General features: G+C 39.5%; 1 protein-coding gene across 9 annotated transcripts in view; it reads right to left on the reverse strand.

Moving 5' to 3' along the window:
- The window catches only part of RUNX1T1 (RUNX1 partner transcriptional co-repressor 1), a 114759-nt gene that overhangs the window by 44062 nt on the left and 52868 nt on the right, over window positions 1-17829 (reverse strand). For all 9 annotated transcript variants that reach the window (XM_039548915.1, XM_039548916.1, XM_010404986.4 and 6 more), the window contains 3 exons: window positions 6989-7126; window positions 3010-3251; window positions 1327-1416 (listed from right to left, as the gene is read on the reverse strand). In XM_039548915.1, the coding sequence (XP_039404849.1) occupies window positions 1327-1416; window positions 3010-3251; window positions 6989-7126 (470 nt within the window). The remainder of the gene's footprint in view (window positions 1-1326; window positions 1417-3009; window positions 3252-6988; window positions 7127-17829) is intronic.

The following is a 17829-nucleotide window of genomic DNA, read 5'->3' on the forward strand; positions in this document are numbered from 1 at the left end:
GGAAGAAAAGATGAAAACAAACAGTACGAATAATGACTTGATATGCAGCTCTCTCCTTCCCATGTCAGATTTATGGGATTCATATTTAGAAGGGCAAGGATGTGAGTCCATAGCACGCAGCGCTCCCCTGGTCAGAGGGCTTGCAAGCTGACTGATAAATTCTTTAGTGACAGATTCTAACAAGCTCCTGGCACCAAAGTCAAGTAATTCCGAAGTGGCTTTTAAAAGGAAAACAAACTAGATGCCATGAAAATAAACCATAATGGTTTTAAGCAGGAATATCAGAGTTGGTACAACTGCGAGTAGAAGAGCATATTCAATTCCAAAAGGAAAGCATCTGGCAGCATACCAAGGTAACAGCTATGCTATCTGCATAGAGCCCATATGACACAGCCAGCCAAGGAGGGGGAAAACATGAAAGCAAACCCACCGAGGATACCAGTGCTTCAGGACAACAGAATAGCTAGGAAAACTTATACAGGCAGACTAAAATAATGAAATGTCCACCCACACATTGACAATGGAAAAAAACATATGGGAACAATAAATACCTTATCTCTGGGAAAATTCATCTCCACAGCAAAACCAAAACAGAATACAACATGATCTGAGAAGGCAACAATGACTGCTCACAGATCATAGCAATTCAGAGAAGGCAGTTACTGGCAGGTGAGAGGCAGAGTAACTTCCTGACTTCAAAGAAGATATTGCTTCCCTGCTTTCTATTTTGCACATCACGTGTGTATTTTATTAATTAGCTTTTGGATGAGATTTTATCTTTAATTTCTATTAAAAGGTGAACAAGCATAAATCAGTGGACACAGTCACCACTATTCTTAGGACACCATGTTTACACTAGAGGCTGGAATCAGAAGAAATGTCTTTTCCTTGGATGGCAGTGTCACAATCTCATCATGTGCTAATGATTAGCAGCACTTTAGAAATGGGCTGACAGCAGGAATTCCTGACATCCCCTTACTCTGAAACATGCAGTTTGCAAAACTCCAGCTTGTTACAAGCACGTGATTTTATTATATTTATGACCAAGTCTCAAGACTTTGTTTGTAAAAGCTTTTATACCTACAAATGAAAAATATAAAATAAACAACAGCAATTATAGTTAGGGAACTGACAGTTCCTGTGAGCAGCCAGAAATTATCCCAAACCATACACTCAGATGCAGTTACATCCACTAAGCTATGGAAAGTAGCCCTTACACGTTATTCATTTCCCTGAATCTCTTAAAAAGAAAAACTGTAACACACATCTGTGACCTAGCAACAAAATGGTTTGAAATACTTTCCAGATCACTGAACTGTGCAATACCTTTAAAAATGGGATGACAAAAGGTCGCAGTGGGAAGTTAGTAGCTTCTTGCAGTTTGGAATGAAATTCTTCAATTGTCAAAGTAGAATTCTGTTGAGAAAAAGAAATTCTGTCTTGGTGACAAAATAATGAAAACACTTAGCAAGAGAAACAGTAACTGAAGAACTCTGAAATTGCTTAATAACTTGATATTGGTAAGAATAAAGAAAAGCATGCTGCATATTAAATGATTACCTTATTAAAACACACAAAGGAAAGCACAAGGATCTCAGATATTCAATGCCTGTTACTTAGAGTACAGTTTAAGCTCTCATGTGTAAAGCATGCAAAGGCTTTTACATTTTAAGAATCAGTTAAAGCTGCTGTTTTCAAAATCCTTTTTTAATTTCACATTTTTCTACTGTTTTCTTTTGAAAGAGCGCTGTTTACTATGTTCTAGGCTATGCAGGAAAGTCATTACTTTACAGATGAGGTCATAATGAATTCCACACACGGTCAGGGTTGACCAAGGGAATAGCATGATATGTGGATTTTCCCAAGGAAAAGATCCTAGTTTGCTCCGAAGACCTCAGATGAATTTAGAAATCAACTGTAATTAGCAGTGGGAAAGCAGTTTTGATCTGAAAATCAGTGGAATGTAGATGTTCCCAAAGACACCTTCACCTTCTTTACTAGTTTCCCCTTCCAAAGAGACCCATGTGACAAACAAAACCCCATTAAACAATTATTTTGAATATGGAAGCAAATGGAGAACAAGACTTACTGATTTTATACTGCCTACATTAAACTTCCTTTGACACAGACTCAATTCAAAGGGCATCCACTGCTGTCAGGTAGGGATTTGTGAAGATACAAGCAAAGACTGCAAAGTCACCCCTCAGCCTTAGTGCTAAAGAGTGCTGTCAGTCTCTGCTCCAAATGAAATCAGTGGCAATTGCAGCTGCTCAGAACAGATGCAAATTAGAGCACTACAATAGCATCTTCCCCAGTACATCCAATTATTGCTGAAGGAAATACATGGGACACAACAATGTCTGGCAGAGAGAGGACTTTACTGGGAGTAAAAAGAATCCTGGGCCAGATTCACAGCTTGCACGTAAAAGGGCAGCCCAACTTGACAGATACAGGTAAGAAAGAGCTGAAATTTTCATTCAGCTATACCATCACAGCAAAAACCTTATCAATAGTGACTTAAGTAGCAGCAGCGCCTCACTGGGTTCATAATTGTTTGGTTCAAAGATACCAAGAAAAGGTTTTGTACTGAGTAACTGCAGTCCAAACACACTCAGCTCATCCTTTTAACCACTGGCACTATATATGTAGGGCTCTCTCCTTTCCCCATCCAACTAAACTAGGAAAGTCAAACCATATTTTACTACATTACATGATTCAAGGTATGTCTACATAAGGGGTACTGCCAGTATAGAATGAAAACCCTCTCACACCATTACATCATAATATTATACTGGCAAAAATAGTCAAGGCTACACCTGTTAGGGAATAGTTGCTTGTGGGAAGCTAGTAAGGCTACTCGTGTTAGCTCTGTCAGCAAGAGCCAGAACTTCACTCTTGCATGTTTGGTATCCCTAAAGTATGATGAAGGCAGTGCATGTGACCCACTCTTTTTTAAAAAAACATATCAAGCAAGGAAGAGGGAAAAGAACAGGAAAAATACTTGCTTACCACAAGTCCTAGCACAAGGGTACGCACTCTCTCCCCAATCTCTGGTGAAATGTCATTGCCAAACTGCTGTAAAGTTGTAAGAAATCTCTTCAGTTTGCTGAGCTGCCTAGCTCCACAAGCTGGCGGTAACTGCTGGTTAGCCAGAGAGGAGGAAGAGGAAGAGGATGGCCCATTGCTAAAGCCATTAGGAGGAGATGGAGCTCCATTTAACGCTGTTGGTGAATGGCTAGTGCCATTGGTTACTGAAAGAAAAAGAAACAGGAGGATAAAATAAAGATTGGGGTTGGGGGAGAGAGAGAGAGGAAAAGGAGACAGAGGCGAAAATCCATCAGCTTATGTTTTCTGCACTTGACCTCAAAATTAATTAAGTTGCACAATCAAAGATAATTAGCCTTTAGACAGAGCGACAGTCTGCAGTTTATATCTATTTCCCAGTAGCTGGTGCTGAACATTGTAAGGATTGGAAATAACAGCAGCTGCCTCTCACACAGCCCCTTCAAAATGCTCCTGGGACCTGAAAAGCATCATTTGAATACCAGCCTTTTGTAAGAGGATTTTAAGAAGAGGGAGAGGGAAATGGAGAGAGAAAAAGCATGAGTGCATGTATGATTGAAGACCAAAAAAAAATTGCTCTTTGGGGTAGAAAAAAATGTGCAGACATATTTCATGAAGCCTCAGTTTATCTCTGAATATTTTTACTTGTGTTTTGTACACACAACTGACAGCTGTGTTTATAAAACAGGACTTTCACGTTTTAACCTTACACCACCCAATGAGAAGGTTATTTTTTCCAATACAGATTTCCTAGCTGCTAACATATGGAGCACACAAAGTTGTCTGCGCAGGTATAAATGCTGCCAATGCTCCCTGTGGCCTGAAGCCTTGAAGCAAGGGCATGAAACTAGACTTCAGAAGACTTCTCAGAGACCATGAGCAAATCTCTCTGCTTTCACGTGCCAGCACCTTATCTCTAAAAAGGATAAGAAAGCATTTCCCTCCTGCTGCAAGGTTGCTGTGAGAATAACTATCTGAAGTACTAAGCATTCAAAATGTATGGCAATGAGATCCATGCAGACATACTGAAGACAACAGAGAGGTTTTGGCAGCAATTTCAGTTTGATTCTTATCCACACTCTAGAACAGAGCAGAGAATCAAATTGAGGACATCCTCTTCCACTCAGGTTAGCTGGAACAGCAACACTCAAAACACACATGGTTGAGGCTGAGTCTGATTTGCTAAAATGACAGCAAGAAAAAGGATGGCTCCCTAGAAATACAAGTGTGCCAGCACACTGACAGGTGTGGGCACACAGCATGTGACTGTACCCAGCAGCAGCTGCACTCAGCTGGCCACTGCCCTGGAGAAATTTGCTAATTTCTTTTTTGAAAGTCACTCAGAACCCATCCCAAAAAACCATCAAAAATCAGGAACTTGTCTGCAATCAAAAATGCATAGGAGTATTAGTTTAACGTGTTTCCTATTTAAAAGCACAACCAAGGCAAGTTAGCAACTTTTAAAAACTTTCAATGTTTCTCAGTGACCAGCCTCTCTGAAGCCAAACATCCCAATCTCGTGTCATTTTCTTCACAGATCGTCCTCATCTTTGGCCAGGAAGTCCTTTTTCAGGGTGGACACCTACTACTAGATATAAATCACTATCCTATTACCATATTTAAATCACTGCCACAAATCTTTGAAGGAGTTTTTGCTGGTCTAGTCACCGCCTTCCAGAGGGACTACAGAAAAAGCTATGTGAATTGTTATCTAGCCTCTGCTTGTGTTTCATCCTAGTTTTTGATTGCCTATCCTGGCTGCGTGGGCTAGTGAGAACAAGAATTGGAAAATGCAGAAATAGAAAGAAGCTGGCCTCAGCAAGTTCAGCCCCCTGTGCGGCTCCAGACCACGCTCTGAGTGCTGCAGCGGAGTGAGGTAGCTGAGTAAACAAATACGTTGTGATTGCAAGGAACTCACAAAGCCGAAAGTCATCATACCAGGAGCTTAGTAAATAAGGATTGGGAAGAATACCGACATGTCCTGCTGATCTACCCTGACACCACCCAACAACTCTGTCACCAGTAATGGGCTGCTCTAGGCAGCGGGTGCTGGGGCTATGATCAAGAAAGCAGACAAATGTGGAGTTCATTACCTAGGATAGATATAGGGAGAAGAAAGGCAGGTAAAGACTTCTCCCACAACAAAAGAAATATAGAAATAGTCCCATGATTTCAGTGCTTTCCTTATATCTGCAATATTTTTCAAATATCTGAATTTGCCAATTGGCAGAGTTGTACATAATTTCTGAAACAAAACCATGTTACTATTCCAAAAGAATTCAGCATTTAAAATTTCAAACTAAAATATGTCAAGAATTTTTAGTCATCTCAAACAAAGAAAACAAATATATTCTAGACCAGAAAACAAGTCTGATCTTTCTGGCCTGCAGGCATTCCTGCTGTAGTAATAATCAATGTAACAGACACTCTGACAAAAGTGACTGTTCATTGTACAAGCTGGAACAGCTAAGGCCAAACTCCAAAATCTGACAGGGTAAAAAGCAATTAAAATCAGGGTTTTTTAGACTTTTAGTCTTCAAATAAGGAGCCCCAAAAATCAAGCTGTGGTTCACACACCTTCCGAAGTGCTGAATTCAATCAAATAAACATCTAGAAATCTTGTGAGTACACTGAGGACTGTAAGTGTGATTAAAGAACATTGTCATATTCCTTTTATGATTGCCAAAGATCATCCTGAGCTGTGGCAAGGGCATCACACTGGAAAGCTTGATCTGTAAAAACCTAGAAACAATTTAACTTCAGACTGAAGCAGCTCCAGAGTGAAACTCCATCCAGGATGATTCAGGTGCTGGAGTTAAGCAAAACAGACAAATCTTTGCAGGATCAGGGTCACTGGGTTAAATGTGAGTTTATGTGAATAGCTGGCACAAACCCTCCTCAATGTTTAAGTACAACATAAATTGTCAGGACGGGGTTCCCTGGGATAAGTAGTACAAAGGCCTCCAGCTGGCCTTCTGCATAGAGGTGAATTTTAAATAAGGTATTTAACAGACAGAAAGGGACTAAAACAGACATAGGCAAGACAAATAGAAGATGCTGCCTTCATTCTGTTTAGGCATATGTATTCTACTGTTCTAGAAATGTTTTATTTAAAACGTGAAATGTAAACACATTCTCATGTTTATACTATTACAAGGCAGTATAAAAGAGACCAAAAAATTTGCAGCTAAATCTTCGTATGAGAAATGTGGATCATTTCATGGCTGTGAAAAGAATAGTCCAGACAACGTGCCAGATTCAAATCTCAGTTATGCTGATATGAATGCAGCATACATCAAGACTAGTAGATTTGTTATATGTTTACATCAATAACCTGAGACAGAGATGCAGCCCTAAGTGATTTAGGGACATGGTAACAGACTAGAAACCTCTAGATAAAAACTATGAAAGGACTTTAATTTTGGTTTTATATCAATATTAACTAGACGTTATATAGCACTGAAATCAGAATTCTTCACTGAAACATAAGCAGAAGGAAGATTAGTATTTTTTTCATTATGAATTATCTCCACTTTAAAAACAAAAAACAAACAAACAAACTCCCTGAAGTTTCTACACAAAAGGGAATGGGATCCTTTAAACAGCATAATGGCATGTAAGAGAAGAAGGTTTTCTGTCCTTCTCACAAGAGGGCTAATCTGAGCATTAAGTACCTGGGAAACCAGTGCTCGCTGTTCTTTGACAGGGTGACCAAGTGGTCAATGAAATAACAACACAACTCTGAGCTGAATGCCTTAATACCTTAAAGATGCATTAACCTGTTGTGAACTTTGTTTTGCTTAATTACTTTATTGCTATAAAACCAAATGCTGCTCCTGCCACGTCATGCACATTTCCCTTCACCTATTTTGGTTTCTTACATACAGAATAGAAGGAAGAAAAGGAAGAAAATAAGACTAATTACACGTTGTGGGCGTAAATGAACTGGTTCTTGGAGCTCCTTGGGTAGTGGGAGGAGGTGGCATGGTTGGAGGCGTCAGCCTGGATTGTGTCTTCACATCCACAGGTGAGTCTGGCATTGTGGAATGCTTCTCAGTGCGATCTGCAACACACACCACAGGAACACACTGGTTTATTTCCCCAAGCACACCCCCTCTGACAAAAACTTAAAAGCTAATGCAAGAAGTGAACCATTTCAGCATCTGCTGTGAGAGATTACACCTGATTATCTACTCCAGTGTGCTCTTCCCAAATTGCATCACCTAAACCTTACTTAAGAAGGTGCAACACAGATGGTAAGACTTCATTTGTAGCAGTGCTGCATTATCTTTTGGTTTTATTTCTAGCATGTGCAGATGCTACCTCCCAAGCACTCCAGGAGCTGCAATAATGCCACCTCCCTTCAAGGCCCTCATGTTAGCCAGGAGGAAAAAATAGATGAAGAGACAGGAAGATAATAAATCCCCTTATGACATCTCTTCCAGAACTAAAACCTGAAGCTCTTTAGTACAGGTGAGATATTGGGTGGAATATTGGTTGAAGCCAGCTCTCTTCATGTCTCTTCTTTGTATCACCTGCTGCCCTCTCCATTGCTTCTCTTTGTAATCTTATGTTAAATACACATACCTCCTGGATCACTTTACCACAGTGCCCCTGGATATTCTCATATTCACCAGAAAAATAAACAGAACATGCCAAAATGTCAATCATCTCATACACATACAATTCTTTTCAAATAAGCATGTAAGTTTGAACATTCACATATTAAGAACAACTTTTAATGTTTAAAACCTGCAAGATAAGCAGGAACATATCTCCCCAAGAAAACAAAACAAACGTAAGGCAAAACCAGGAAGAAAACATCAGTTCTCTTTCAACTAAAGATCTAAAGACACAACACACATGATATAAAAGCTACAGAAGTGTACTTTTTTCCAACATCTTTTTGAATGACACTACCTCAATTTTTTTTTTAAAAACCATCCAAGCCCTTATGTTTCATTTATTAAGAATGGGCAAAACACAGCAAAATTTACCACCTGAAGGCAAAATTAAAGCTTTCTCACTTATAACAGGAGTTTAGCGAGCCATCTTGAAAAAAGATGAGTACAGTGAAGTTTAGCTTTTAATGGGCAGAAGTGAAATTCTTCCATCCGTTCTTTGGGGAGTCAGGGCTATTTATTTGTACACTGCCCTACACAAGTCTTCCTGAGCTCCACAAAACTATTTTGTAAGGCAAGTAAGTATTGCTGCTAATGGGCAAGCACAGAAGTCTGTGGTTTTAATTCAAGACATGTCACATTCTATAAATTCTGTCACTTCACCTTGTGACACAATTCCTTGTTCTTACGAACAACATACAAACTTCAATGAAAAAATCGTATCTGAAATTTGCTCTGAGAGACAATAATAGAAATTAAATGCAATGCACACATTTAACAAAGAACATGCATGTTTAAAAGAGCCTCAAAACACTTAATTATTGGAAAACTTAAATACGAGAAAGTTACCAAAAAAAAAAGGAGGGGGGGAGGGAAAAATCCAAAACAGCCCCCACCCCCCCAAAAAATTAACAACACATAACAGATACCAATCTTTATCTGTCTGAAACTGAAGAAACTGAGCAAGTAAGTCCCAGAGGTGCAGCGTGTCAGGTACTGCAATTATAGAAGCCATCTTCAACCTTTGCTGAAATGCCTACAGGCAATGTTTCAGCTCTCAGGGAAAGGGAGTCATTTCATATAGAATTTAGAGACAAGTTTGGGGAAGATGAGCAGTGAAACACCCCCAGAACAGGATGAGGAGAATAGAGATACAATTTTATAGGATCTGTAGTTTTGATCTAAGGTTAGTAAACCTCAGCTGTGGAGAGAAGAATATCCACAATGATTACCTGAAATATCAAGGCTGCTACAGGTATGATTTGCAAATCAAGCAACAGTAAATTATTACATGCTCGAAAACAAAAACAGGTTTCTAAACAAATTCTATAGGTATTTCTTTTCCATATCACTATACAAAAACAGTTAAATCCCTATCTTCAATAAGCCATTAATTTCATATAAAGAACTATGAAAACTCATCTTGAAATGTTAATTGCTTCCTTAATAGCCAAATTCATCTTGCACTCACCTCAACCAACCTCAGCAACAAGGGAATAAATAGCTTTCAGCTCATGTTGCAACAGAGGGAAAGAGGCACAGCAGTGAGCCCAAGCCCTCCTAAATAAAGGCAAATATTTCTCCCATGCCAAGAAAGGAGAGAGAAAGGGAGGCTTGCCAGAGCTGGTGGGGAGATAACAGTGGGAACTGCTGGTCCATCTGGTTTTCATTCTGCTAACACTCACATTGAACTGTTAAGGAAGGCAGTCCAGGTACACAGATTTGAAGCATGTGGGAGCGCAGACACAGGCACAGAGGAGATGGAGGTGGGTGGAAGAAGGAGTGAGAGAAATCGAGCTCCTCTAACAGACTGCTGCTCGCAGCAAGCAGGCACAGCCTGTATCCTCCAATTCAGCTGGTGATAACTAAAAGCGATCCTGAGCTGTAACCAACCGCACAGCTCCTGCTCCCTCCCTTCCCTTCACTGCATTTCGAAGCTCAGGTTTGATCAGAAATGCACTCAGATCAGAGGGGGGAGACTTCCCCAAAAAGCTGGAGATGCTTTGCTACTTAAATTGAACACGGTAGTGGGAAATAGTGTGTTGATTTTGCCCTGGAATTTCAGGTTGCCACTCTACCATGATCCAAATGGTTTTTACTACCTCCAAGAGTTTGCCACCCAGTTTGCAGATTGCTGAACTTATCCACAGACCCCTGTACTTCTCATCTAAATCTAGTAACATTAGGTTTGATTTTCCCAATTATCTTTCTTAGGACCTCTTAGGAGTAAACACAAACACCCTTTACATACCACTTACCTTTTCTTTACCTCTCTCTCTCCCTTGCAAAACCCTAAACCTTACTCTCCTACTGTATGATTGCAGGTGTGCAGATTTCTCTCTGACTGACTGTAAGTTCCCTAGTTCTGCCTTCTTTAGGGAGATATTAAGGCTCCTTTCAAGCATACCCCAAAACATTTCTTACCAGAGCACAAGATTACTTTGTCAGAACAGAGATTCTCCATGGGAGCAGGGGAAAAGGGCTTTTGAAGAAGTACATGCAAAATGCAAAGCTCTTCCACATGCTTGGAAGCCAGCATCACACCACCCAGGAGAACAGCCTTTACAGCTCTCTATTCCACCCTCTTTAATAAACAAAACCCCTGTGGGAGCCATTCTGCTCTTACTGCTACTGTTTACCTGTTCCTTACATTTTCATACAGCTCCCTGAACTCTGAGGGAGTGATGGGACTGGGAGCATCTGCCTACAGCAGCTCTGCACCCACCACTGTCCCACCACCCACAGCCCCAGAGAACCTCAGCAGCTGTAAGACACAAATCACTCAGGGGATGAAGTGGCGATGGAGTACAAAGCAGAGACACCACTGATAAAAGAATTAACAGTTCTTGTGATCTGAACTCCTAAAGCTTTTGGTGTCTGACACATAAGCCTGTAACTCCAGCTTCTACAAATCATTATTTATTTCTTAATTAATAAAAACAATAAACCTAACAACCAACGCTTTTTACTATAACGGTTGAAAAATAGCCTGATGATATGAAAGCTAAAGACAAAATAGTATTTAAATCATATTCGTAAGGTAATTTCCTTCAAGAGATGTTATTTCACAAGGCTTTTTATGTATGGACATTCTTCATACAAACTCTCAGTGGATATTCTGCTATTCATACATTCAGAGGTAATGAGGTCTTGGTAGGGGAAGAAAGAATCCCTCAAGAGGACAAACTCTAATTTTAACGTATCAAAACCTGTCTGGGTAAGATTTCACATACATTTGCTCCAGTTTTACAATACAGAGACATATACATTGAATTTTGCCTGAAATTTGGAAGAACTTTCACCATGTCTTAAAATTGCACTATTTCTTGAATTCAAAAACATGTTTATGTTCCTGAGTTAAACCAAACTCCCCACTTGCAAAACTAGTTCCGACTATCTTTTTCTTCAGACGGACATTTCAAACAATATTCCTGAATTAGGAGGGACACACCTGAAAGTTTCATACAGGCAGCATCCCACAACATCACACATTTAAGAGTATAGCCTGTGTATACAGAGGGAGTAACTTTCAGGTGCAACAATTCCTTTCACTGAATCCCTTTAAACAATGACAGACCTGTACTCCTTAGCCCAGACCAGATCAAATGGGACTGAAACAGAGGTCCTCCAAACTGGAAGGAAAAGGAGACATCTGCAACTCATTCTGTAGTGTTCACTGCAATCAGTTCAGGATGCAGAAAGATGGTGAAATAACGGTCTAGTCCTAATCCATACACACAACCCTCTGGAGCAATGAGAGACTTAGAATAAATTCAGAAAACATGTTTCAAGTATGCAGAGATCTATTGCATTTGCTTTGGATTATATTTTTTATTTAAAAACAAAACCAAGTAAAATATTTTGAAATACACATTCTTGAATCTCCTTTATGGCATAGAGTGAAGAACTGTGATTTAACCACAGAAGTATTTAGCTTCATTTATAATTAAAGAATGTTGTAAAACCAGCTTTAAATTTATGATATTTCTTCTGTGGATTTCTTGGTTCATGGAACTATACTGTTCTTGTCATTCATTCAGTTTTTATGGTAGAGGCTATTTTTATCACTATATTTAGCCGTTTAGGTGAACACTGATATTTACCGTAAGCACAGTCAGCTTCTGAACCAAACAAGGAAGAGACAAAACATGCTGGAGCCAGGGCAACGAGAGATGTGCCTGCATTCAAACTCATTTACTTTACTTCCTGTACCCTACAAGATTTAGTCCATTTTTAAAACAAGGCGGTCTTTCATAAATGGCAACATTTCAGCTCACGTGGCATACTTCCAAGTCTAACGCATCAAGGAAAGCTGATGTATGGAACAAAATATGGAATATATAAATACTTTACTGATACCATTTTAATAGCCAATTCAATGTCAAGCATTTCTAGGAGTGGTATGTTTTCAATTTCCTTTTTTAAATGAAAAAAAATTGTGGTATAATACACTGTGGCATTTATTTTACTTTTAGTTAGTGCAAACAGTTCCAGATGTACACTCAAGCATGAAAGATTCTTAAAAGATGCTTTATATTGATTGTACAGTACTTTCTACTTTGGTGCCAACATTTAAAAAATAAAAATAAAACTTGCTAAATTAAAAGAGTCCATTGTCTTGTTTCCTTTAAACCCACAAAAGAGCAAACCCTACATATGACACAATGGATTAGAACCTGCCTCCACCACCCAAGTTACACGAATCGAGACCTAAATCTGGAGGATTTAATACTGATGGTTTCTTAGATGCATTGGACTAGTTTTGATTATTTTGAGAGGGGTGGCAGGGAATTTGCAAACTGTGGATAAGTTCAAGGTGATGAACCTGAAGACAGACAACCACAAGTCCAACCCAAGAGGACAAACTCCATAGTTCTTCCATCCATAATGCTATCATCCTGCAGTCAGTAAGAACTTGTCCTCCTTCAAATGTGGCCAAGCCACACAGCACCATTAGTAATAGGCAGTGTTTGTCAACAACACAACTCCTGACCCTGAAACCTGCTGGTACACTGAGCAGAACAATATTACAAGGTTGCCTTGGTTGAAAAGAACTCGTTTGAGAATGAACGGTATAAGCCTGATACATCTGATAAATCCTATCCGCTCCATGCACTGAACCCCTGGGGAAACCTGCAAGTCATACAATGCAGCCATAAAATATGACATTTAGACAACATCACTGCAGACCCTCTCTCTGCCAAGCATGCCTGGGATTTGTTTGAGACTGGCACAGTCTTCATTCCATTCACCTCTTGGCCCTTTTGACTTCTTGATAAATAAATAAGGACCTAAACCCAATGGATGTTTCTGTGCTGTACACAATGATCTCAAACAGGCATAATACAGACATTAACTATCTGTCAGCACCAGATCCAGTCACATTATTAGCCTAGAAAGGAAACATCACTGGGTTTCCAGTTCCCCAGTAGATAACTTTTACTTCCCAGGTGATTTGCAGGAATGCAGTATCAGAAATCAGCTCAGACTCCGTCTTTTGTCAGAGAACATTACCTCTGCAAGATTTATCCACCAGGAATCAGAGAGTGTGTGCAAAGTGACTGATGGATAAGCACAGCAAAGTTTTCAGATGACATAACATTTCGCTGCTTCTTTAGCATGCTGGGTATGAAGCTCACATAGTGAAGATCACCCTTTTGCAAGAGCAATATCACAATTTTGCTGCAGTCTTATCTTCATTCTCCTCTGCTCAGATAGTTGAACAATTCCTATCACCAGCTATTCTTCAGAATAAATGAAAGCACACTCAATTTACCCATTTATGCTCATTTAATATGCAATAGCTAGAAGAAATTCTGTATCCTGGGAGTTCACTGAAGTTATCTGAGGCCAAGTTATAAGAGTTTTCTTCAGCTGTGCTAAAAAAAGCCTTGAGCATAATACAATCTCCTCTGTCTCCCAAAAGCTGAAAGGGATTTTTGTGCTACTGTCTCCCGGTTTTGGTAGAGCTTCTGGATGATGTAAAGCAGGTAAATAGTGAAAATGCTTTATGCCATGTTCTTTGTCCTCAGTGGTACCTTGACTGGTCCTAACATCATGACAATGAACCACAAATGCAGAAGCATTCTCTTTGATTTCCGTTCTCTACAGTGAGAGGTTCTGACTGGCAAATAAACTTGGTCCCACACTCATGGCTTAGCAGCTGAAGGCCAGATAATTACACATATTATAAAATAAGCAATGCATGAGTTCAATCTCAGAATTAAGAAAAAAATGTTGTGGCTTGCTTTGCTTGGACATATTATTTTCTCCTGAAAGAAATGAACTTGTCTTACCATATAATTTCCTTTTTAAAGAGGGGGGGAAAGTAGAAAAATAAACTTTTCCCTCTCATTTAACAATCTGACATGTTTTGACAGTTTCAAAACTATCATAAATTCACTTTCAGTTATTTAATAAAAACTGACTCATGTCAGAATTGCACCTTTTTTTAAACGCCTCTTTTCTCCTTCACCCTTTCTGGCTTTGCAAATTTTACCATGTATAATTGCTTGAATGCAGGGAAGAAGAATACATTCTAAATCTAGACCTGCTACCACCACAATGGTTTATGAAACTTAGCAAGAACAGACAAGCAAAATAAGGGCCAAACTGTGGCAGCTGCCCTGAGTTTCCATAAGCCCCCAGAAAACAAAGTCTACAAGTTCCTTTGTCATGGCTGAATACACAACAGTTCGGCTGTAATGAAGCTGAAAACAATGTGGATTTCTTCTAAATATCCCACCAAACATCATGAGAATTCCTCTGTGTATGAACTAATGCAGTTAATAAGCAAACAGTCCCATAATCAGTATTGAAATACTATTTTCCTGTTTATGCTGTTTCCTAGATCTTTTCTTTTTGTTGACAAGCTATCCAACTAAGAACTGTGTGTTTTGAGTGGTACTCTTGTGTTTCATGTCACAGGAAGTATTACTGCTATTCCAAACCCAGTTCACTGAACACTGAGGCTCAAGTGAATTGACAAAGTGGCACTCTCTGCCTCTGGCATGAACAACTGAAGAACAGCCAGAGCAACCACTGGCCAAACTCATGCCCCAGCCTCCCCAACAAGCTGCAGAGGAGACCACCTCTCTACATTAACAGTCCATCCCTTTACTTGTACAGAGGGAATCTCCAGCACGCTTTCAGATGCACTTTCCCAAAGGCTTCCTGGACCAGTAACTCGTTTCCTTTCTGCACTTTCTGTCCCTGGAATGTCCTGGAATCCTTGCCAGGATTACATGCTATTTGACAAACTACTGTCTTAGACTGATATCTAAGAAACACAAATGCCATCAGAATCAAACTGGTATTGTTTGCATGCTCTTATATACTCAACCCCACACAGCACCTGCCCACCAGAAGTAAGAAGATTTTCTCTCCCAGCATCAACTGAAATTTCATAATTTGGTCTCCAGAAACATATTTATGTTTTTAATCCAAAGTTTGTCCAGTCCTAAATTAACAGTAAATCACAGAATCGTAGAAAGGCTTGGGTTGGAAGGGGACCTTCAAGATCATCCTGTTCTAGCCCCCCTTCCATGGACAGGCACACCTTTCACTAAACCAGGTTGCTCAGAGCCTCATGCAACCTGGCCTTGAACACTTTCAAGGATGAGACACCCACAGATTCTCTGGGCAACCTGTTCCAATGCCTAATCATCCTCACAGTAAGGAACTTCTTCCTAATAACCAGTCTAAACATATTCTCAGTTTGAAACCACTGTTTGTTACACAAAGCTAGAAGTCTGAAGCAAAATAATGATAAACTTCTTTATTTTTAATGCCCTCATACAAAGTGTAAAGAATAGCTGTACTCATTTTAGAAAAGTCCTAAGAGAATACTGATACCATATTTCATTAGATTTAGCTGGAACTGAAGTCTCCAATATAGACTACACTAAGTAATCTAAAGCAATTTATTTAAATTCAGGGAAACTTTAGGCGATCAATTCCTCTGCCAAAAAGAAAAAAGATACTACAGCTGTACTTTTAAGAGGCATTGCTTATATTTATATAACATGCCAGAAGTCCTTTAGGCTCAAAAAGAATCAAATGTGGGTGTAGGAGGTGATATTTTCCATGGTTATACATCTGAAAAGATGACACAGGGACTACCAAAAAGATAATGGGTATACTTCTGGCTTTTTTTTTGGCTTGATTTTAAAATGTGTAATTTGTCATGGACAAGTCAAGACCCTGTAAGATGTGGAGTGGTGCTGGCCAGCCTGCGACAGGCTACCCCCCACCTTGTGGATCAAGGTCCTAAACCCCTGCTCTACCAGACTGCACCATTTTACCAATCCAAAAACTCAGTTCCTCCAAGTGATATTTCAAACAGTGAAAAGTCTGTAACATTAGACTAGATGTGCAGGTCTGGGGAGCAAGACCTTACCCATAATACTGAAAGCAGAGGAAGCCAAACTCCCTCTTCACCAAGTACCAGAACAGTCTGAGGAAGTCTGCTTATACCTACTATTTTACACAGACAGCTAAATTAGCAGACTAAATGTCCCATATAATCACTAAAGAGTTAGAGTCTCTAATTTTTTAATCTCTGTGGCTGCTAAATCAGGCATAAACATCCCCATATAGATCTAGGTTCTTTGCCTCATGAGAACCAGAAGCATTCAGACTGCTCTCACAGTGTGGCTGCTGTACACAACAACCGGTGGTCCTCAGTGACCAGGCATAGTAACTCTTTGGCTTCTTTCAGCCCCTCAAGACAGGTATTCATCAACCAACAAAAATATATAATGAAGCATATTTCCCCCCAGAAACCCTTGTGCAGGTGCTGGCATTGTTACCTACTGCCACTACCAGAAAGATAAAAGTGAAACTATAGGCTTTCCTCCATCTCAGTATTATACACTGACAATCTTCTATAGTGCAACTTATTATACTCATCAGTACTTCAGCATTTGTAGAAATACACACTTTGGAAGACCTTCATTTCACATCATCAGATGATGCCATTAAAGACATCTTGTATTTACATGACTGACTGTCTAGACAGAGTGTGAGAAAATACTCATTATTAGTTACGAGTCAGCTCTTCCTCAGTGCTGCATGTCACACCAACTGTCTCTTATTTTGGGCACTGGATCACACCTGAGTGCAGCAGTGGGGAGGTGAGAAGGGGGAAAGAGAGCCTCAAAAACTTCACAAGAAATAAGGACCCCAGTATCTTCTTAGATGAGGCAATAGTACTTACTGACAAATAAGCTCCCAAGCAACGCAAATACTACCATTAGCAAATCCAAAACTATGGTTTGAATCATCTGGCCTAACATATCACATGCACTCTTAAAAGTGAATGTGAAATAGTATACGCAAATAAAGGAAGAGGGAAAGGAAGGAATTTATAAATGTCGTTTAAGACTAACAAGTATAAAACCAGATTCAACCCCTTTCTGAAGCCAGTGAATTCACACAAATTCATATTGGCGCAGCAATCAGGGGATCTCACTCAGAAAGAGAGATGCTGGGTTAGCCTTGCAGGCAGCCTCCAGCCCCAGAAACACTCAGAAATACGTGCTTAACTATAGACACTGAAATCAGCTTTAGGTAAAGTAATGAGACCACCCATGGGGTATACAATTACACGCAATGTTTCTAGACCTTAAAGCATCACAGCAGTCTTAGTCTTGCATAATAAAGCTTAAAACTTCCTTCTTTTGAAGCATCATCCCAATGTTTTGAGTTTTAAATATCAGCTGAAGCCTGAACTGAAAGAAAAATCAGCAATTATTAGAGAAACCACAGAAAATATATGCAAATTTTTAAAACAATTTCAGGTATCATAGCATTGCCATGACTGATGACAGTTGTACAATACATAGTTCATTTCAAGCCCAGTAGATTCAAATTAAAAGTTTTGGGATTTTTTTTCCTCAACAAATATATTAAAAATGTTTTTATATTTATAGAACATCATTTTCATCAAACCACCTAAATCCCCTACTTCAACACAGCAATATTGACCTTTGTGCATCAGTGCAGCTTCCATGGCTTTCTTCTGTACATACATGTATGTGTGTGCCCGTGTGTGTATGTGCACACACACTTCTACACATATGTGACCAAGTTTTACTTACTTGGTATCGTGTATAAAAATACTTACTGTGATTTTTTTTTATGT

Source organism: Corvus cornix, chromosome 2 (genome assembly GCF_000738735.6).
Source record: "Corvus cornix cornix isolate S_Up_H32 chromosome 2, ASM73873v5, whole genome shotgun sequence".
In the NCBI taxonomy this organism is placed as follows: Eukaryota; Metazoa; Chordata; class Aves; order Passeriformes; family Corvidae; genus Corvus; species Corvus cornix.